Source organism: Crocodylus siamensis, chromosome 1 (assembly GCF_052110815.1).
Source record: "Crocodylus siamensis isolate JL-2025a chromosome 1, ASM5211081v1, whole genome shotgun sequence".
Lineage (NCBI taxonomy): Eukaryota > Metazoa > Chordata > Crocodylia > Crocodylidae > Crocodylus > Crocodylus siamensis.
The window spans coordinates 105268204-105292220 of record NC_143395.1 but is presented as its reverse complement, the minus strand read 5'-3'; the positions used below and the strand labels follow the sequence as shown (position 1 = coordinate 105292220).

Here is a 24017-nt window from a genome sequence, read left to right as displayed (position 1 = left end):
GCACTGAGCCCCAGGAGAAATGTCTGAGGCTGAAAGACAGATCAAAGCAATGGCTGAATAGATCAAGTATCTAAAAACACATACAGGAGCATGATATTTTTCATAGTCTGTCTGAACAAAAACAAGAAAAGTAACAACTTTCTGCTGTATTTTGGGGAGGATCTCCATAATATTCTTGATACACAGACAAAATATATGTGAGCCAGCTTCAACCAGAGGGAGGAAAAATGTCCTTAGCTCATTTTACTCCATGTCCTCATGGTTAGGGCTCTTTGCTGGAAAGTGTTGGGTGAAACTGGGTGAGGAAGATGCCCACAGAGCATTGTGAGCACCTGTTTGTAAAGATGGATATACACCAGCCAAACCTGCATGCTTCCTCAGCTACATGGGCCAGTACTGAATTAGATTTAGATTTAGGAACAAATTAAAGATGGATTTTTACAAAGTGAGTAGTGGGTTTGGGTGCTTCATTTATGCAGTCCTGACTGAGATGCTATGAAGGGGCATAGCTTTCAAAGAGCTGTTACTCAGCACTTTCTAAAAGTACATTCAAGGTGTCTCTACTTGGGCACTTTAAAAAATCAATCACCTGAAATCACAAGTTACTTTTTAAATGACTGCACTGATCCCCAGTATAACCCATTGACTTCAGACTGAATAGAAAATGCCAGGGCCTGCTTCTAGGCTCACGTAGTTCCAGAAAGTGAAACAGCCCCAGAAACAGTGCTGACTCTCAAGCCTAGTGGTCAAGCTTTCACCACCAGGGTAGAAGACTCAGGCTTGAATCCTACTGCAATTCAGGCAGAAGAGGTTCTTGAATCCAAGTCTTTCACATAGCAGCTGAGTAGTCTAATGCAGTTTTTCTCAACCAGTGGGTCATAACCTAAAAGCGGGTCACAAGAATATATGAAAGGGTTATAAACAAACTTTAAAAATAGATTCTCCTTTAAAGGAGAAAAACATGGGAAACCACAGGTTTCCCCTTGCAGACTGGCAGAGTTCCAGCCTGCGAGGGGCTGCTTGAGGCCCCCCATGCACACTGCCCCACACACCTACTATGTGCCCCACACACTAGGGAGCTGGGTTGCAGTGGGTCGGGACTGGACATCAATGTTTACAAATGGTACCAAAAAAGAATGAGAACCACTGGTCTAATGAGTAGGAAAACATTTGCCCTTTCTTATTTTGACTAGCATTTGCCCTCCTAACAAAAAGCTTCTGTACCTACACAATGCTGTTTCCCTAAAAAAAATCCCAACTAGTTCTATTTTTCATATAGCCAATTCATATATCTAGGAACAAGGAATACAGGTCATACCTACAGAATAGGAGACTGCATTCTGGAAAGCAATGACTTTGAAAGGGATTTAGGACCCACAAGTTCAAGGAATTCAATATATGCTGATAGGGGGAAAAGGGCCAATGTGATCCTAGAGGTATAAACAGGAGTAGAATTGCTGCGTAGAGCCAGGGAAGGGATTTTACTTCTGTATATGGTATTCCAGTACAGGGATACTGCATCACAGTGCTGGGATACTGCATTTCCAATTTTAAAGGGAATGTTGAAAAACTTGAAGGGTGCAGAAAAGAAGGAAAAAAGTAATACAAGGGCTGGAGAAAAAGCCTTCCAGTGAGAGAGCTTAATCTGTTTAGTGTATCAAAAAGATGGTTGAGTTACAGTGTACAATTACCTTTAGAGAAAGAGCATACTGGACACTGAAAGGCTGTTTTAACTTAGCAGGAAAGGGCACAACAAGAAACAATCACAAGAAACTGAAGCCAGATATTCAAATTAGATGCAAGTTATAGTTATCTATATAATTTCTGTCTGTCATAGGCCATTCAATTTCACATAGTTACATCTATGCTGAGCCCAAATAATCTTTGTCTAAAGCCTAATATGTGTCTTGGGTAAGGAAAATCTTCCAGACAAACCTCTATCAGGAGATATCACTTCCCTGGTTAGTTTGGTTAGTTTGTTTCAATATTTAATCACCGTCACTAGTAGAAATGTAAAAGTATATATAAAAGATCAAACTAGATGATCTAATGACCCTTCTGACTTTAAAGTCTATGCATCCATGACTAGAGAAATGCATCTAAATAGATTTGTGTGCACCTTACTATATTCCTACTTCAGTGTGACCGTGACATTTCAAGGCATTGCTTTCTTTAAAATCAAAAGACCCCCCCCGCCCCCATGCTTTCATGTTTTTCTGTCTACATTTGTCCTATCTTAAAAACTGATTTTGCCTTTATCATCCACATGTGCGTGGGGGGCACGGAGGGGAAGAGGGGCTCCCCTCCCAAACTACCGTCTGGTTTAGTGCACTGGAGAGTGAAACAAAAGGATCATTTTTTAAATTGACTCAGGTCTCTTTCCTTTTTATGCCAAGATGACCCAAATGCAAAAACAGAAGCTGTCAGTGTCACCTTCCCCAGGGAAACATGCTGCCTCTCAGAGCTTCAGTGCTCTGAGCCTTCCTCCCATCCCTCGCATGGTTATTTGTGCTCTGCTGCTCCTTCCTGTACATCCCTCTCTCTCTCTCTGTGCGCTGTTGCTGAACTGCAGTTCCCACAGGAACTTGCACAATCAGAAACAGCTCTCATCTCAAACAGTGGTGAATCACATCACCTGAAGAAGAGGAGCCAAATGACTACCCTAGCCTCATTGCTTATAAAGCATGAGGTACCAGTAGTTCTCACACAGTGGTAAGACAGGGTTTTCTGTGAGATCCACTTCCCTGGAGACTTGCTGCCTGTGATTTGTGAGCTGTCACTTGATTTTTTTTAGGCGTGTATATATTTAAGGAATGTTTTTACAAAGCTTTTAGCCTATCGCATCCAAGAGCTGAGGGCTGCTGTGCCTGCTGCAGCTGCAGTCGCTGGTGCAACAGAATGGATGTGTGAAAAATAGTCGTCTGAGCAGTGCCTGTGATCCTCCAGCGCTACTCTGTCTTCATTAACTGGAAGGCTACCGAGGAAAACAGATGGACTAACTAAGCAAGTGCCACACTGGATCTATCACTGTGTACTCTTCATTGTGGAAAAATGGTCAACAAAGACATGAATGGATTTCCAGTCAAGAAGTGTTCAGCTTTTCAATTTTTTAAAAAGAGGGTAAGGATTTTCTTTCTTCTTCTATGTTTTTGGGGGATTTTTGCCACAGTAAGGGGGATCAATTCATTGGAGAAGAAAAGTGTTATAATAACAGTTTCTAAGTGCAAGGAGAAGCCTGAATTGGTAGTTTTACTGTACACCAAGAGCAATACAATTGTATTCGAAGGCAGGTGGGGGGGGGACAGAATGACATAAGCCCTGTTTGCTGTGGATTGCATCTCTCAGTCAGAGTTGTAACCACAGAGTTTGATGCAATAGCATGAGCTATTTTGAATAGAATAATACACGCTGAATCAGAGCCCAGGCTTGTCGCAGCATCTCTCTCTGCCTCCCTCCTCCACACCTACCTCAGGGTTTGACTTGCTCCACACCTTTCATTCACTCGCCTCAAGTGCTTCATTCATCTGCTTGCAAAAAGATGCTTGCGCACTCAGCAAAATATGTCCTGGTCTATAATTTGCCACATAGGCACCGGCTGTAATCACAATTCTGGCAAGAGGGAAGAATGAGACAATGCATGCTGGCTGCATCTTGTCTTTTATCCTCTTCAGTTTTGATTGGAACGTCAGAACGATTGCAGCTCAGTCCTTAGATGATACACTGCTGGGTGCTGTATTTGCCTGATAATGTCCTTAAGGAAATGTATTATTGAAACTCCACACTACTACTTTCACTGTATCTATTATGCTACACTGGTTTTTTAAGGATACTTTACTGCTTGCTCTCCATTTAACTGTACCTATGGCAACAAAATCATTTCCATATGGCACAGGACAGGTGTTTCTGAATAAACTGGGGCAAAGTGAGAGCCAAGAAGCTGAGCTAGATTGGTAATAGAGACACTCTTATGGAAAAGATTTCCTGAATATTTAGGATTCCAGACTATCTCTTTAAACAAACTGGAGTAGAACCATAATAATCGTTCTATCCATTCATGCTATCTCATTCATTCTTTCTGTGCATTATACCAAGAATATGGTCACTGCATTTCGCCTTCCAATCTAAGCCAATGAAACCCTCTCCAGCCACTGAATTATGAACCAAGACTAACAAATTCAATGCACCAAATGACAAATGTAAAAAGTATTTATTTTCATGACTGTTAATGTTGTGATGATGTCTAGAAGCCTTGCATTTGATAGTAGGCATAAGATATGACCACAGTCATTAAAAAAGTGGTACCAAAAATCTTAAAGTAAATTACTCGTGATCCCTTTTCCATCAGTAAAGTTGTCCAAGGTTCCTAAGTTGCCAAAGGTTTAAAGATTAAAACAAAGAATATTGCTGAGAAGGCAACAAAATCACTTGTAGTTTATATACAAAGTTAACTATTGGCTGGTCATCTTTTATTTTGCTATTCAGTACGGACAGAGTATGCATCTATTGTCCTGTGAGGAGGGAAATTGTTTTTGCATTTATGATGTCAATTAATTTATTTTTTTTAGATTATTTTATGGCAACTATATGTGGAGAAAATATCTTGCTAAGAGACTCAAAATTGGATCAGAAGAAAAATGTTTATTGTCAATAACTAAGGATTTTGCTATATCAGATTTTGAAGGGTTTTTTTTACTAATGCCATGAAGATAAATGTGGTCTTTGTAAAATCGGTAAAACCAATTTATAAAATCACAAGGGTAGAAAATTCCCTCCAACCCCATTTTCATCAATATGCAAATGTTTTCACTGATGTATCCATTAACCACATCATTCTCCATTCACAAAAAGGACAAATGTCATCTATCTAGCACCTGAATCAATGTTTGAACTGTATATGGTACAAAGGAAGAAAGCTATCCATTCTTAATGTTCATGTCTTACCAGAAATGATGCAGATTTACCGTGAGGAACCTGGTATTATGATGAACTGGCTATAGATATTGTATTTGATCAGCTGGAGACTGGGAAATTGTTAGGAGCAGAGTCAATTTTGTGCTATGTCAGTTTTCTGCATACATCCTCTAAATGTCCACTGAAGAAGCCAAGTGGAAAAATACATATATAAGTCATCCAGAAAAGCCTGGGGTTAAAGCTCTTTGATTCAAACATAATAATGTTATACTGTTACTGTTATTATCTTCATATAAGTAGCACCTAGAAATCCCAACCAAATTTGGAAGCCTGCACTGTACATTACGCACAAACAATCCCTGCTCCGAAACGCTTACAATCTAAATGGCCAGATGTAAAATGGGGCTAACACCTATCTTGTCCAACTAAAATGCAAAGAGATGGATTTACACTGACTTCAGTGACCACTAGATCTGATCCAACTCAACCATTAGGCACTGCTGCTTTGACATACAAACTCCTAAAATGTAGCCTTCTTGTATCAGGAAAGAGATCCAAAATGCCAGAGTTAGCTCCTATGACTCCACAGTAGTGAATGGAGATACATGGGTACCTCCTAAGGGCAATTCAGATAAGCATCTCCCTGCTAGAAAACTAGGCTGCATCAAACCAATTGGAAATGCTGGGTAGGGGAGGTGTCTGAACCTTCAATCCTCTGTGAAATTTAGATGTCTGTTTCAGAGTTGCAAGAGAGGCACGTAGAACCTGTTAAGATCCAGATCACCTGGAGAAGAGGTTCCCACCTTAACTAACACTTCACCAATAGCTGCACTGAGTTCAATATAACATAGTTATGAGTGATTTCAGTGGCAGTAGTAGAGGTGCCTATCTTTTGCCCAAGCATATGGCAGTAAGAGCAACTGCCCAGCAAATCAGAAGTCTGAGCTCTAAGCTCTCCTTATCGTCAGATTATGCCCCTTGAAGTTACAGAGAGCAATTAATTTATACTACAGCGTAGTAATTAGAAGACAAGAGCCAGCTATATATTTTTTATTTCATTTCCAATACAGCTGAATAAATAACATGGCCCAAGGTAGCAGAATAGTTAAAGCATCTTGCTGTTCATACAGATGTGCAGTTCCCTGGTTAACTCACAGCACTTCACTGAAAGCGCCATGAGTTAGACAAATTCTCCCAACCCGACAATTGTTCACTGTTGGATCAGGAAGGTGGAGGATCGAGCTCCACTTAGGAGCTGATCTAGTGAAAAAGCGTGTGTGCAGCTTCTTCCTCTAGCCCTGCCCTTGCTCTCCCAGCTCCAGTGCTGTCTCGGGATGGGAAAGGGAGAAGGCAGAGGAAGGAAGTCTGTTCTGGAATTTACCCAGCCTGCTGTGGGAAGGGCAGGTCCACCCACCCTCCCTTCTCCAGCACAGGCTGGGCAAACCCCAGATGGAACTCCTTCCTCTCCCTTCCCCTTCTATCATCCTGAAGACAGCACTGGGGACAGGGCTAGGCTGCTTGAGGCCAGCCCTGCTCCTGGTGTGCACTAACAGAAGCTAATGAAGATGCTCTGCTTTGGAGCACCTTCATCTGAACCCTCATGTAATGAGGGTTCATTTGCTGTGTAACTGGGCACTTTAAGTGTTCTGCAACCATGCACTTTTGTCAGCTGACTGCACAACAAAATGTAATTTCTGTCAACACCTCCAGAGACATAAATTAAATCCTTATTCCAGCCTTATGCTAGAAGCTTCTCCTGGCTGTCAGTTATAAATGGGCTCCTTATCATTTGAGTTGGGGTCAAAGGTTGTCAGTTGTGTTACTAATCACTACATTCCCAGTGAGCAATTGACACCTGCAATGGGCATGTCTTAATGACACTCGCCCATTGGGTCAGGTAGACCTTTGACCTCGTTTATAACACTTTAATAAAATCAAACTCTCCCATGGTGTCTGCTACATATCCAGAATCAGTTCTGGACACCATTTCTTCCTTCCCTCTTCTCCCAACACGCACATGCACAGACAAACTCTGGCCATGCTTGCTGGAGCTTGACTGCAATATAGGCATATTTAAACTTTTTTGCTTTAAAAATTGTCTTCCCTTTCAATTAACTGTTTTGCCTTGTTATTTTGCCACCTATCCTTTTAAATGTTATAGGCTTTCAGTATTCTTTGATGACAAAACATTGACCCCTTTGGGACTCTGGATAACCATATCACATGATTTCAGGCATTGCCTAATCATCTCTAAAGTCAGAAGGGCAGGTGGCTTTTGAAATGAAAATGCAACAAAGTGAAAATGAATGACCAAAATAGAATGTTATGCAATATGTAGAATTTACCGGCAATTTGCCTCTGCTATGGATGTGATTGCAGCAAATAGTTTGGGACACCACCAATTTGAAATCCAATCAACCTGAAAAAATTACTTAAAAGGAGTTGCAGTGACTATGCCTGTCTCCTGCATTTGCAGTAATCTTAACTGTTAGTTATAACAGGATTAGTTCCAAAATTTTCAAGCACAAATATGATTTTTAAGTTAACAGTGCCCCTGATGTTTCAAAAAAGGATGTGGCATTAGGCTGAAAAAGGAGAAACTTTGAAGCTACACTAGGTGAAATATGCATAAAAATGTTGTTATATATACTGCAAGAAGCAAGGATATTCTGGGACTGTATACCTTTATTGGACCAACTACATGGTTGGGAAAGATTTTAGACTTTCCATTTTTCATGGCATAAAAGGACCACCATCTGAAGAGGTTGGGAGATCAAGATGAAATTATTCTCTGATAGTGTACATATTACTCTGAAATCCTCTTCATGAGCTGTTGCTGTTGGAGATGAGATGCCCACTGGCTTGCTTTAAGACAACTCCTATATTGCTAAAGAATCTCCATTCTTCTCAGTACAGGTGGTAACAACTTGACTTTTCTAAACACAAATACTTTCCAGAATTCATTCTCTTCTGGCTTTAAGGGTTGATCATTTTTATCCTTCTGATCCTTGTAGGGTAACCGATAGAATTTGATCTGATTGTTTGAAATGAGGATTGCATATGGTAAAACTGAAAAAAAAAATAATGAAATTCACTTGGCAGGCCTCCCAAGGGAGAGAAGTTATCTTTCTTTTTATTTACTTCTACCTAAATTGCTGCCAAATGATTTCAGCATGCGCTGAATTGTGACATTTGCATCGCATTGTTCTCTTTTCTCCAGTCCTCCCTCCCCACCAAAATAAAACACTTTGGATAAAAATTTGTGATGTGTGACCTCAGTTATCTTGAAATAACTGAACATGACATTTAACAAACAAAAAAAATGAAATTTTTTGAGTTATGCACATGCTAAACTCTTTGTGCCATTATTCACTGGCTGATGATACTGTAACCTCAGCTAACCTGTATTCTATTTATCCAAGTATGTTTAACCAAAAGCAAATACACACTTTTTCAGGATACAAAGAACATAAAATAATGATCAAGGGAACACAAAAGTATCTTTTCTAAATAACTAACTAACTAGGGAATGACATTTAATAAAAAATTATGGCATGGATTCAGCATTTTTAGGTCTGAAAATGAATAAGGGCAAGAATATCTATATTCATCCTTCACTGAGAAAATTAATATCAAATAGGAATTTAGGTCAAGCCAAAGAGAGATCTTGGAAAGAGAGATCCCCATTTCATGTTTACAGATACTTAAAAGAATCAGTTTATGCAAAATATACACTTTTACTTCCAAGGCAGATATTCTACCACAGTACTTACCAAAAGCTTTCTCCACATGCAAACCAAAAAGGCTAAATAACAAAAGCATCCTATCTGAAGACATCTAAGATTGAAATGTAGCTCATGGAAGTGGGCTGCTAAAGAGACTGAAGAATAAACTATATACCTCCTTCCAGCATTTAGGCTTAAAATAACTTGGCAGTGCTAGAGGTCCCTGAAATAAATATTTAAAATGGACCTTAAGTGAGTGCATTTTGTGGTAGATTTTGTTTAAAAGAAGTCACTTCTTGCATTCACACTATCATGGAGCTAGGAATCCAACTCAGGATTAGAAATTTTATAGGATCATGGTACTCTTACTATGGAAAAAAAAAAGTCTGATAATGGGTATGCCAGAAAAGATGCCAGTCTCATACGAGATGGATATTTGTTGTGTTAACTGACTGGGTCAGTGTCATAAAGTAAGTATATTTTAAAGCTGATTTCCAGAGATTTTGATCTCATCTGATTGCAGGTACAATTTTACTGGAGCACAAATAATTCCCCTATATCATTTTTTCTGCCTTAACACCTGAGAGGTGCCAAGCAGCTACTGTGCTAACTGGCATCAGCCAGAGCTGTAAGGGCTCGACATCAGCCAGAATTGAGTCCAAATGGTATATAGTTACCAGAATGTAATCAGAGCCACTGCAGGTGCTGTGTGCACTGTACAGTGAAAGCTCCTAAGGTAGTTAGGACAGAAGCAAGACATGCCTTGTACATGCTCTGAATCTATCAATATTAGTTACTAATTTTTCCTCCCCTTTCCCTGCTCTAGTCCTCCCCCACCCCCTTTTTATGAAACACATAAATCTAGAAGTCAGTGCAAGATCTGTCTGTGAGTAATAAATACCATTTGATCACAAAGGATTCTGACTTCTTACTCTCCTCCTGTGTGTACCCATATCTATTCTGGCTCATAAGATATTGTTAGTGTCTCTTTAAATTGGCATGTGAGACAACACTAAGTTAGGGGCCATGGGAAGTTCTGTAAGCTTTCTGTTTATATTTAAAAATGGCGGCTTTTAATTAAAAAGGAAGGGAAAGTAGTTTAAGAAACTTGAGACACAACAGTAGAAAAAAAAATTAGAAGAAAAACTGGAAGAGAAATTCCAGAATAGAAGAGAAGAAGAGATGGAAGAAGAGAGGGAAGTCTTCGTTTCTTCCTCTTCCATTCCCACTTTTCCTTCCTCTCCTTGTTCTTCATTTTAAAAACATGTCTTCCTGAGTCATGGAAACCATGTCTTGCCATTGCTTTCCTTCATTCTTCTTGATACCAATATGGTTGCTTGCCTTCACTATTCCTACTGGAAAAATATGCCAGCCCCTGACTGCTCTGATGGTTAGATATTTTTCTTATTTCCAACCCAAATTAATTCAGACCCATTTGTTCTTGATCCTTTAGCTTAAATAGCTCTTCTTCTTCCCTTGTGTTTACCCCCCTCATTTATTTATAGAGAGCAATCATATCCTTTCCCAGCCTTAATTTTGCTGAGTTTGCTTCTCTTGGAAGTTGGTTCCAGATCCTAGCCACCCTGACCATGAAGTAGCGCCTTCTGATATCTAGCCTAAATTGACCCTCTGCCAGCTTGTGACCGTTATTCCTAGTCACTCCTAGTAGTGCACGGGGGAACAGTGACTTCCCCAATGCCTGCTGATCCCCTCTGACTAGTTTGTAACAGACCACTAGATCCCCCCTCAGCCTTCTCTTTTGGAGGCTGAACAGGTTCAGGTCCCATAGCCTCTCCTCGTAGGGCCTGCCCTGCTGCCCCCAGATCATGCGAGTGGCCCTCCTCTGGACCCTCTCCATGTTGTCCACATCCCTCTTGAAGTGCGGCACCCAGAACTGGACCCAGTACCCCAGCTGCGGCCTGACCAGTGCCGCATAGAGGGGGAGGATCACCTCTTTGGATCTGCTTGAGATGCATCTGTGGATGCATGACAAGGTGCGGTTGGCCTTCCTGACCAGTGTGGTTGCATCCCCACACTGCCGGCCCATGTTCACCTTGGCATCAATGATGACTCCAAGATCTTTTTCTGCCTCTGTACTGACGAGAAGGGAGTTCCCCAGCCTGTAGGTATGCTGCTGGTTCTTCCTCCCCAGGTGCAGTACCTGGCACTTGTCAGTGTTGAATCCCATCCTATTCTCATCCGCCCACCCCTGTAACCTGTCTAGGTCTGATTGCAGCCTATTCCTCCCTTCTATCATGCCCACGTCCCCCCACATCTTAGTGTCATCAGCAAATTTGAACAGGGTGCTTTTTACCCGCTTGTCCAAGTCACTGATGAAGATGTTGAACAGTGCGGGCCCGAGGACCGAGCCCTGTGGAACCCCACTGCCCACGTCCTACCAGGTTGAGAAGGACCCATCCACTACCACCCTCTGGGTGCGGCCCTCCAGCCAGTTGGCAACCCAATTGACTGTGTGGGTGTCGATACCACAGTCTCCCAGTTTCTTAATAAGAACGGGGTGAGAGACAGTGTTGAAGGCCTTCCGAAAGTCCAGGAAGACTATGTCCACTGCTACCTTTTCACCTAAGGATTTGGTGACCTGGTCATAGAAGGCCACCAGGTTGGTTTGACAGGGCCTGCCTCTAATGAACCTGTGTTGGTTGCCCCTAAGCATAATCTCCCTTGCTGGCGCCTTGTTTAAATATTAAACTTAAAATTAAATTTCTATTATTCCAGTCCTCAAATCATCCACCTTTTTCTGTATGATATGTATGCCAGGCCTTCTTTGTACTGACAATGTCTTCCAACTTCAGGCCAACACCAAATTTCATAAACATATTCTTTTTTTTGTACCACATTACTTAATGAAAATGTTGAATAAGATTGGTCTCAAGACCAATTGCTGAAAGACTCTACAAGCAACTTCTCTTCTTTCTGTACAACCTGTTGTCATCTCCCCTTTCACCAGCTTCTGTCCCATCTTACATTTCTTGTATAGATCATCTTCTCCATTTTAGCTACAAATTTTCACATGTGCCATGGTATCAGAATGAAAGAAAGCAAAAGAAGGAAGATGATGAGGAAAGTCTTTGTTTCTTCTTCAAATACAGATCAGATTTAGCATGTTTCTCTTGTCTAGAAAATAATTTATCTTATCAAAGAAAGAAATCAGGCAAGTCTGGCATGGTGGTATCACGCTGCCCCATTGCCTGTTTTGCTTTTTGCTTCACCTCAGAAGTGTTCATTTTAATTTCTATAAACTTATTCCCATAAGTCATTCCCACAACCCTTCTCCTCATGTTCTGCATCACTGTCCTGGTAGAAAAATGAAGCAAAGTATTAATTTATATTTTGGTCCACACCTAGGTTTCTTTTTATCTCAATGCCATCCTCCCTACATAGCAGACCTTTTCTTTTTCGTTTATTGATCTGTCTCTGTTTTTAGACCTCTCCATAATTATTCTACCATTCTCAGGCCTCATTTTACAGGCATACCAATGGAATAACAATGATTTTTTTTTCTATTGCTTCAGAACTTGCCTTGGTTCATTCCACAGGAGATTAGATTAGATATTTCTTAAACCTTAATAGCACTGTGGTTGCTTTTCTTTCATGTCCTAGGTCTTATGTAAGATCAGTATCTGAGGAGACAAATGTCATGAGATCTCTTATTCTTCTGCCAAGTGCTTTATAAGACTATTTAAAAAGAGTGTGGAACGCAATTTTTGGAGCAGCTCTATCCTGACTGTAAGGATGTCACTGCTGCCATAACTTACCTTAGCCTCTCTATCATTTCTATTGGCCATACATCTGAACATGGCTATGAGCCACATTAAAGCAGGAAACTATGAGTAAGTTCCATATGGGGAGAACAAAGGGATAAAGCTTTGCACTCTAGCTGCTTATGTAATGGTGCCGGCCATTACATTAGTTCTGCTGGAGAACAGGCAGCCATGTATGATCCCTTGAAAAATGGTTCCCCTGCCATGCTGTGAAAGTGATAAATGGGATCTGCAGGGGCTGGTGAGAGCTAAGAATTCGGAGTGCCTTGCTATGCTTGCCTCCTCCTGTCAATTAAAGGAATGGGACTACATTTGGTTTTGATGGAGGCTAGAAGCCTGGGGTAGGTCAAAGGTGAAATCTCTGGGGAGAGGAGTCAGAGAATTGATATGCAGGGGAAAATGTTCATCTTCCTGGCCAGTGAGATCAGACACACTGCAATGGTAGGCTGGAAGACCTTGCTAGCTCAAATGAAAGGCAAGCAAACACGACTGCAGACAGCTTCTGCAAATGGCAAAACTGATAGTTAGGAAAGCCACAACAAATCTCTCACAAAACGGCTAACAGTTAAATGGGGTCAAACAGGATTAAAAAATCAAAAGATCTAAAACACTTGTTATATATGTATATATGCATTTATTAAATTAATACATAATATATAACTACTGAACAAATGGTATGTAAAGGCTGCGATTTTAAGAATTGTTTTTTTAAGACAGGGCTTGCAGAATTAAGTACTGAATATAAGAAGAAGGAGACAGATAGCAGCAGCAGCAGCAGCAGCAGCAATAACTTCTAGATATATGGCAGTGTAACTGTATTGAAAAAACCTGAACTTATTCCAAAAGCTGGCCTTAGGCTCTCTGTCTCAGGTGTGTTTAATGGCATCGGCCCAGGCTTTCTCTTAGGTGGCTATGCATCTGCATCTCTGGAAAATAAGGAGGCAAGTGGGCAGGACATGCTTCAGAGCAGTGCTCCTGGTAACAACATAAAAGGAACATACACCAGCCCTTACTGTTTGGTTTTACAGGGCCTCGCATGATGGGCACATGAGCCTTGGTCAGGTCTTTTGTAATAAGAATAATACAACCTATTTACTTTGCTTGTCATCTGGTGAATAGAGAGAGGGTTTGGGAGTTGTGTTCTTTTATTTTACTTCCTGCTCTGGATTAATCAGATATTTATTATTGTTCAGTTATTACTCTGTATTCATCTGTGCTAAGGCACCCAGAGATTTTCAAACAATGGCAGAGAAAAATAACATAATATTATTAAGCTAAGTTCTTGATATGAGGAGCAGCAGAAAGGTTCTTACCTGAACCATCAAGAAACACTCATGAAGGGTGAGATATTTCAAAAGGACTTGGCACATTGAATATCTGTTCTAAAAATCTGTTTAGTGTTTTGGTCAGTTATAGAATCAAAGAAAGAAAAGATGACTCTTATTGTATTTCTTTAATGTCGATATAACCCCAGGTTTGTCCAGTGAAACACTATTAAACTTTAACAAGATATCAAGTAACTAAGGTGGAATAGATTGAGACGGGGATTTAATTAATGATGATTAATTTATGTTTTCATGGTGATAAAGGTAAATATCTTTGTAAAAAAAAAACCAAAAAACAAAAAACAAAAAAAAAAGCATAATGAAATCCCATGACGTTTGGCTGACAGTTAGTGAATCACCCAGTTCTTCAAGTCCATCCTTCCTGTACAATTAACAATCAACGAAGAGGCAGTTAAAGAGGAAGAATGAATTGTTCACCCCTTAGCATAGATATGATAAGGCTTTTGTTCCCAAAGCTTGGGTCTTTGGACCAAACCTATGTGTGGTGGGATAGTCACAAAGGGCGGGATTCCATATATTAGACCAAAACCATTACAAGATTCCTCAGGAGGGAAGCATTTTGACTAGCATTTAAAATGGGATACAGTGAGCTTTGGAAAGAAAAGGAGGCCAAAAAGAAGATAAAAGGGAAGTAAGGCTGGAGGAGGACAGACTGTGATATAATAAAACCTATAACAACATTAATGGTGATGCTATGTGCTGAAGTTATGTAATGGTAAAATGCCAGCTAGTAGAAGTTTAAGCCTGCAGATAATAATTATGAACCGTGGTTCACTTGTTTGAACTTCTATAAAATTCCCTTCTATTGTTCTCTGTAAGCATCCTTGAAATTACACAGTCTAGAGAAAACAATAATGATAGTAACAATACTAGTTACTATTATTATCATTATTATTCTCATTATTGCTGTTATTCACATACATTATGTTCAAAATGTCATCTCTGCCCCATAAATAAGGCAAGATCTCTATGAACTGCAAAGGTGAATTCACTTGCAAGGGGCTAATTGTGACGCCATTTGCCTTCTAAGGCACTTTAGCCACTCTCTTTGGGTTTGGATCATCAAGAATTATCAGCCACTTGCAATGATCAAAATGTACCTTTAACACATTTTTGCAAGTATGTTTTTGCAAGTATGTTTTGATGTCATCCTTCTTTTTGTAATATTGCCCTAAATAGTTTGACTGTATATTTAATTCATGATCTGAGGTACTTACATGGAGCCCTGGAAATGAATAGACAGTCTGGACTTTAAGCTCATGTCTTTTTCAAGAAACGTGCATGTGTAAGATATTTGGTGGCTGAATTTGCTTTAATGAGTAAACTCAAAAGCTGTACAAAGACCTCTTCTTAAGGCTTGTCTACCCTGTGATGGTGGTGGGCCCTGGTAATCTTGCCCTACCCACAACTTGCCCATGCATGCTCAAAGGCCAGCTCCAAATGTGGATGTATGCCAGAGAGGCTGATCTGGGATTAACCTTCTGCTCCTATTCTTAATCCCAGTTTCTGGAGTGTCTGAGGATAGCTATTGGGAGCAAGCAAAGAGCAGCCTCACTTGAAACCTTCTGAGTCTGAAACATCAGCAAGTGCAGGTGGGCAGAGTGTGGTAAAGGCATACTCCAGCTCCTCTGCACTGGGCCTCACTCCTACTGGGATACTGACATGCCCAACAATGTCACTTAAAGGAGAGCAGGCAAATGGAGAGGGAATGAATGATGGCATTATCATTCTAACCTGTGAGGCACCCAAGACATCTTTTCAGGAAATTTCACCAATATTCTTCTCCAATTTACAAAACCAAAGCTGCCTGAAAGCCAGTAGTCTCTACACGCTAACAAGCTGAGGTTCCATAAGGCACGTGGCCTCCTTACAGCCAGCTGTATTTCATCTGTGAAGAAATGTTGCAGTCTCTTTTTCTCCATTGTGGACATGTCCCCCTGTCTCATGCCAACTTGCTGAATTAATTTTCTCTGATGCTGATTTTCATCTGAACCAAAGCCTTTTAAATGAATCCAGGCTTGATTTGAAAAAGGGAAAGGAAAGGAAAGGAGACAAGCAAGCTCCTTTACTTTTGGCCTGCCAGACTGAGGCTGTTTCTGATTTAATTTTCAGGCCTGCTTAAAATTAACTTTCTCTTGAGTTAAGCAGCATTTTAGTTTTATTTTCTTCAGATTTATTCTTTAATCAGAGAAGGTCACATCAGCAGGTCCACAAGATTATTTGTAAATTTGTCCCTAAAGGGATGTGAAGCAAGTGAATTTGTTTCTCTAAGGATTGAGGCCACGGTAACTGCACTCCCTTGCTGCTCATTATCAGGCAGGCACTTGGACTTTATTGCTGGAGGATATTTGTTTTCATTGCAGTTTGAAAGAACCGAGCAATGCTAATGCTTCCATTCCCTCCCTTAAAGTAGGACTTTCAGCAAAGCCACTGCTTATATTTCTGTTCTTACTTCTCTGCCTGATTCATCATCTCTAGTTTTGCTATTTTGTGACAGCAAAATTATTAGGTTCCTTTGGCAAAAGAGGCTAGGCAAAAAAGTACTACCAACTTGGACACCGCTGCATTACCCCCATTATGGCCATTGCTGGCACTAGTTCCTTGTCCATAACTCATTGATCTGGCCAAAATAGTACCTTAGTGGGAACTGTAAAATAAGTTACGCACATGGGGTGAGAAACATAACAATTTTGCTGCCCCACAGCAGAAACAGTTCCACTTTTCAAGCATGAAACTGAAATTGTGGAGGATACTCACTAGTGAGTCATGGAACCCAGCTGGTCTGGGAACCCTTGCATACTGTTACAGATACGGAACAGAGCTGGTGGAGTCATCGCTGACCGAGACATTGACACCCACCCATCTCCTGACAGGATGGAAACGTAGGAGAAGCAGCTTCAGTGTTACTCTGCTGATGGTCTATAGGGGGACATCAAGATTGCTTCTGTTCACTACAGCAAACTTCACAGCCTGGCCAGCTGAACTGTAGAGCAGGTCCTGGATCTGGGTCTAAATAGTTAAACTGTTCTCTCTCAAGACTCCTTACACTTCCAATTCTATCCCAAACACTAGCTTTATTTTTTATAATGAAACAAGTTCAGGATGGTATTCATATCTGAACTCTAGTTCTATATGAACACAGCACTTGTTCAAAGGACAATCTACATGTAGATAATTTATAGTGTTCACACTGCCTTGTTTCTAGGATGCCAGGTAAAATGGTGATACATAAACATTAATGAAAAGCCTTTTTTTGGCAGTTTAAAAAATACTGGAGTATGCCCTAAAATGAACTCCCAAGGGCAGGGTCTCTATCAATCCCAAACCCCTCTGTGACGTGGGAAGCCAAAAGTCAGGAGGGAGACTGGAATCTTAATTTATTATGCTGGACCTGTCATTTATCTTTTAGCCCATATATTTCAGTCTGACAGCAGTTCTCTGATGCATAAAATCAGAGATTATTATGCACTTGGAGGAGATGATAGATAACTACATTTTTACAAACATTGTAACTTTTGATTTATGCTATCCAGTGCTTCTACTTCATGTTTAATACTGGTTTCTTTCTGAGCCCAAAATCCATATAAGAGACATCCTTCTCAAGTTCTCTCAAATGGGAAATAGTTCTCACTGCACATCCAAATTCATTTTTATTCCACATAGCTTCAATTTCTATTCTATTCTATTCAATTCTAATCTATTCTATTTTTTACTTCAACTTACAAATATATTTTGTAGAGCAAAAGTACCTGCTCAACTCTTGTCTTATACCAGGGTTGTCCAACTAGTGGCTGTCCAACTAGCAGGCTGCATCCAGCTCCTGAAGGTTTAAAATGCAGACCCTGAATTCCCACCTCTCACCACTTTTTTTCATCACTTCCCAGCTGCTGCCACTGCCTCTCCAGGTTCCCTATCAGGCACATCAGGGAAGGACAGTCCACAGCTGCTGGAAGCCATGGCTGGTGAGCTTGAAGGAATCTAGGGACTCCCCATAGTGTGGTGGTGCTGGTGCAGTGTGGTGTTGGTGTGGTGCAGTAGAGAGGTCCATGCAGTGTGACACAGTTCATCACAGGTTGGGTATGCATGGCAGGGGCACTGGCATGATACAGTGGGAGTTGCACATAGCATGGCATGATGCAGTGCAGTGTAGCAGCTGGGGAGGCACAAAGAGTGTGGCTTGTGGGCCATGCCATGTGTGGTCAGGGGTCTGTGGCCCCCAGCCACCTGGAAGTTGGACACCCCTGGTTCAAATTTATTTTTTAAAGTCCTCTCAAGTTAATGTGAAGGCTTGTAATAATTTTAATAAGGTCTCTTGAATAAACTGAACAGGACTGAGGCTCTTAAATTCCTAAGGATTTTCTATACTTCTTCATTATCATGCCCAAAACTTCCAATGGAAACACATTCCACCCACTTGCTCCCACTCAGAGTACACCAAGTCCTGGAAGTGAAACAATGAAATACCTTAGAGTGGTCCTAGGATGCACCTCAGTTCAGCCAGCTCTCAGGCTCTCTGCATCAGGTATGTGCCCAGGATACCAAGCCCCCTTCTTTGCCTTATTTCTGGGATTCAGTGTATGCTGAAAGGGAGCAAAAAGACAGGCTGTCTCTTGGCATGGTCCCAAGTAAGGCACAGGGACGGTGTAACCATATTCAAAGCCACTAGTGAAAATTATACTTCATACTTCGGCTGCTAAATCACTTAGGTGTTTTCAAGAGCTTTAAAAAAAGAGTTTGATGTGCTTTTCAAGAAGTTGTTTCTTGACTCCAAAATAGTAAGTTTAAACTAGGCATTTAATTTTCTTAATTTACATATACCACACCTCCAAAACAAAATAAACTTTCCTGCCCCCTCCCCTACATCCACATAATAAACTCCACCAAGCATTTTCACTAGTCAGCTCTAGAAATGCCTTCTCTGTCCTGGGCAAATGCTGCCTTGGGCAAATGCTACCCTGGGCAACTACCCAGTTTGTCCATCAGATGGGCTGGCTGTGCTTGCATAGCTGAATGTTTCTGGCTCTTTTAAAAACCCACCTAATGTGTCTGTCTCTGCCATTTCCTCTTCTTCCTCCTCCTTCTCCTGCTCTTTCCTCTTGCTTTTGTCTGCTTTAATAAAGGTAACTCTAGGCCAGCAGTTCCCAAACTCTAACAGATTGCACACCACCAATTTAGAATGATACAGCCTTAAGTAGCACCAGCAAATTTTTTTCATATAATGTAATTATAATAAATATGTTAACATGTACCACTGACAGGCTGTCTGCCTACCACTGGTGGTACGTGTACCACAGATTGGGAACCTCTGCTCTAGGGAAAGTGGCCCCTCTTTTCCAATTTTCTTAACACAGGGACACCATGTAAAATAGTATTTGAAGAGAACAATGTCTGAATCATTTTGGTGCCAAAGTGAAATCTATATACATTCTTCTACCTGCAGGGCTTTGAGAAAGATCATACTGCACTCTGATGTAATACTCATGTTTTACTGGATCAGCCACAATACCTCCAATATACTGGCTTGCTAAGTGGAAAAAAATACGCTTGTTCTAATAACATTTACCTGAAATTACGTAGGATTATTTTGCAGAGATTAAAGAACAAACAAACTCTGTATATGTGGAATAAGAGAGTCAAAATAAGCTTCTTCAGTCACAGGCTTCCCAAAAGTAACAGATTGCACAAGTGGGAGTCTCTAGCCCTCAAGCTGATGTGTCACTGTGGTGACTTACACTTCAGTTTGTGTTTCCAAAACAAAGATTTTTATTGTAAGAGTCCTAGAAGTGTTTGCAGGCTCTTTAGGAATAAAAAAAGCTTGGCAAAATTTCTGTGACCCTGCCACTGGAAAAATACTAACTCAAGAAGAAGGGGTATGATATAAGCTGAAGAAAGAAAGCCTCTATTGTCACTGTAATTTGCATGAGAGTGTGTTGTATCTGTTACGACACTTGCTGATGATCTCTTTTATATGAATGACCATTTATAAATAACAGCATGACATGTGACTTTTCTCTGACAGCTCTCTTTTTTCTGACAGTTCCCTTTTCTCTGACAGTCCATGTTACTTGTACTTCTTTAAAGAACAAATTTCTCAAAGGGATATTGTAGAAAAGTATAAAGAAAAACATTGAGGTGATAGGCAGCTTAGACAGGTGTGGAAGAAATTATTTAGGTTTCACAAACTGAAACATCTGTAGTTTTATAGGTGATGTTGTTATGAGGTTTTTACATTTCTTTCTTTCTTTTCTTTCTTTTTTTCTTAGTTATTTTGTCCTTTTTGGTCATCCCCCATATATTAAATGGCAGAGCCTGGGGGGAATTTCAAGCACAATAAAATTCAGTGCAGGCAAAAATGTATTTGAAAAATATTAAAACATATGTTGTTATTATAAGACTATTAATAAAAGGTCACAGCAGACTTCAGAACAGGAGATGCCACAGTCATTAGGTCTACCTTTCTTATTTACTAATCTTCTGAAAGACATTTTCTTACAAATCTTAAAAGAATGTCATGCTCATAGCTCTCCGGCATCCAAACAAATAGTAACCTAATAACAGCTTAGTGTCAACTTTGATTGTACTGTTCTGTAAGTTGCTTTACAAATTGTTCAAGCTTGCATATACAGTCCTGTAATAATGGGCAAATCTCAAATGTGTCCTACATCTATGAATTCATTTCGGTCACCAAACACATTGTGAAGAATTAAAAGAAAAATAGTGGTTGATGGTTACAAAATTATCCTGCTTTTGTTTTATATAAATTTGTTTAGCAAAGCTATTGAACTTTCTTTTAACAAAATAGAAAAGCTATTGTAGGAGTCCTGTTAATGATACATCTCAATGCATTCTCATCACTATAGCACTAATGATGAATAATCACAGGAACAAACTGAAAAGAGAAGTGGTAGGTTCTCCATCTCCTGGAATTTCATATAAACAAGACACATTTCCAGGAAATACACGTTAGTCAGACCCAAGTTAAGTTGCTTCAGAGGGGTGTGCAAAATGGGCCTATTTGATTCGGATTCAGGGACAATGATTGGATTTGTTGATTTGGATCACTGTCCCTGATTTGATTTAGCTGAATCTGAATCTGAAGATTCAATACTGACTTGGAGAGTCAGTAATTTGGACATAGGCACAGCTTTAAATGTTTTTTCTACACACCTTGATGTACCAGGCACAGCTTGTAAATGCTGTAATGCTGGGGCAAATGGAGCATCCCACAGGAGTGCAAAGGGCTCCCCGCATACTCGGGGGTAAACCCAGAAGTGGACCGGAAGTACTTCTGGTCCACTTCTGGGTCTGCAGGGGAGTGTGGTGGGGACCCCTCCTATGCTCCCCCGGCTCAGTGATTGTCCACAGGGGGACCCCAGGTGCCCCCCCAAGGCCCAGGAGGCACCATATGCCAACTGGGGGGGGCATGGGCCCCTCCCCTGCGTGCTCTCTGGTGGACCCGGAAGTGGACTGGAAGTGCTTCTGGGTCTGCTGCCAAGCGCGCTGGGGAGCCCCCTGCACTCCTGTGGGATACTCCATGCACCCCATTATCACAACATTCATGAGCCATCTGCTGCCCAGAGGTATATAGAAAAAACATTTAAAGCTGTGTCTACATCCGAATTGATGAAACTCTCCAAATCAATTCAGAGGGTTCTGATTTTATTCAGAGAGATTTAAAGGGTCCTCTGATTCGATTCAGATTTGGAGATTCAGCCCTCAAATTGGGCTGAATCTCCAATTAATCAAATCAGGGACCGAAGCTTCGCACAGCCCTATTGCTTAGTACAAGATGCAATTCTGTATCCTTCATTACAGAAGAAGACAGACTAGGTGATCTATAGTGGTTCCTTTTGAGCTTAAAAACTCTATGTATACACTAATTATTAAGGTACTGTTAATATATGATATTATACAACAAATCAATGGGAGTTTGGGAAAAATAAGAGGTGCCACATCAGGCTCAAAATAGTAATTAACTTTCAGACCACACAAAATGTCCTTCATAGTCTCAGCACAATGGCACTTTTAATCTAATGACTAAGGAAAGGAGTTAAATGGTGTTCGGTAGTGTATTTAATAATCCATCATATTCTACCATTGCTGCAACTGTTATTATAAAGTGATTATATTTTCTGGTGGTGTGATATTTCAGCTGAAACTACTCGAGGATGCAAAAATAATTCTTGTAAGTGATAATCTGAGGAATACATTTCAGGGGGAAAATACAGTGAAAAATGTTTAATGAAAAAGATTGATCAATTATTTTTTGAACCCTTCCCCCACTCCTGTATATTCCTGACTTCTGCTGCCTGCTCCCACTCAATATGGGTCAACACAGCTACATACATATTGAACTTTCTTTGGGATCCCTGGTTGAAAGACACTCTATATAATTGTATTTAGTATTCTAAGCTGGAAATGTGAGAGCATGTGGGTGAGCAGAGGTTAAAATGATCATTGCATAGGTGCAATGAAAATGAACTCTGCAAACATAAAAGACAGACAGAATAAGAACAAATATATGAGCAATCTAGACCCATTGTCAAAGGCTTTGGTGTTGTATTATTTGCATTGCCTTGATTAGATTTAGATGAAAAGCATTAGATTTGTGCATATGAGTTGCAAGCCATTTTTGTTTTGTTTTTCCCTTTGACATGATGTACATAGAGAGGGTGCAGCAATACAGACAATTAATCTATTGTATTCTGTTCTGCAGAAGTGAGCCCTTCAGTGCTTGCCACTGATCCCAGACAGTCTTACATGATTACTACACCTCTCTTATTTATTCAGTGAGACAAGAATCCAATGAGACAATTGCCTATTTTCAAGAAGTCAAAAAAGAGCCTTAGGTGGTTTCTTTGTGTTCCCACATTTCGGACAAATTAGCAGTTCAAAAGGAAGACAGATGCAAGCAGCAGAAATAGAAGATAAATTGACCTACAAGAAATCGGGTTAAGACTTTTCCCTACACCAGTCAAGTCAGTGGAAGTTTTCCCATTGATTTGAATGAAAGCTAGATCAAGCCTCAAGTCATCAAGGCAGTTAATAATGTGCATATTATTATTCATTTATTATTTGTTGCTCCTAATGGGGTGCAGTGCCAAAGTGGTTAAAGCATCTCACAAAGGCTCTGGATGTGTGAGTTCAAGCCCTGCTCTGGTTTCATGCCAAATGCTGCCTGCAGAAGATAGTTCTAAATGGGTACCCAGTCATTTAGACTGAGAGGGCCAAAGGTGACTGGATATGATACTAGTAAAACATGTACCTTAAGCGTGATAATCCAATGGGCCATTAAATTTTAGATGACCTTTCACCTGACTTTCTAGTGCTGAAGCTTTAAGTTTATGTGTAAGTGATTTACCCAATAGCAATGGATTGTAAAAATATTCAGGTGCCTACTGGAGTTGGATATCTGGATCCCTTTAAAAATCTGGCCTCTAATGTTTAATAGAATTTGGATCTAGCAGTTCCCACTGTTCAAATTTCTTATATACCGCTATTTTTTAACCCAAAGTGCACACGTCATTACTGATGACAGGAAAGGTAGATAATGGGTACATCTATATGTGTGCATTTACTGCACAGTAACCAAAATTATTGTGCAGCATGGGTGTGCATCTACACGTGCATACCTGTACTGTTCAGTAAATCTTACGCTAACTTGAGCATAAATGTGATATCTGCTTCATGTAGGTATTAAATTTATGCTTGATTAGTTATTGTGCAGTACATACAGTAACACTGTGTATGGAATGACTTGAGACTAACTTTAGTCCCATGTCAGTCCACACACAGTGTTAATAAGATTTAATGCCTGCATGTGTAGATGCTGGCCTATCCTGCTTACTGCACGGTTAGTTACTGTGCAATAAATTTAAGCTAGTATAAATGCATGTGTAGACGTGCCCAGTGAAATCTAAATACACTATTTCTTAAATTTCAAATTAATTTAATTTTTGCATTCAAATATTATGGTAATGGATGAGGACAACAAAAAGGTCCTGATGATCTATGTGATCATTCTGTTCAAGACCCGCTGACAGGCTGTGGCCAAAGCCCAAGAGCAAAAGTCTTACTTGAGTTTTGCTTTACATAAACTTCTCCATAAATTCACAAGCCATTACAGCAAGTGCAAAACTGAAAAATAGTTTAAAACCATTTCATGGAGATGAGTTAGGAAGCAAGCAAGTATACTTGATGTGTGGTGTAGGATTGCATAGGCCCATTTAACAAAATAAGCCAGATCCATGGCT

The 24017-nt window shown here is 40.3% G+C and overlaps 1 protein-coding gene across 1 annotated transcript in view; it reads left to right on the top strand.

The window, feature by feature from the left end:
* The first annotated feature begins 2935 nt into the window (after positions 1-2935).
* The window catches only part of SGK1 (serum/glucocorticoid regulated kinase 1), a 115730-nt gene continuing 94648 nt past the window's right edge, over positions 2936-24017 (top strand). The window contains exon 1 of the mRNA XM_090039650.1: positions 2936-3120. Coding sequence (XP_089895776.1) covers positions 3052-3120 — 69 coding nt within the window. The 5' untranslated portion in view covers positions 2936-3051. The remainder of the gene's footprint in view (positions 3121-24017) is intronic.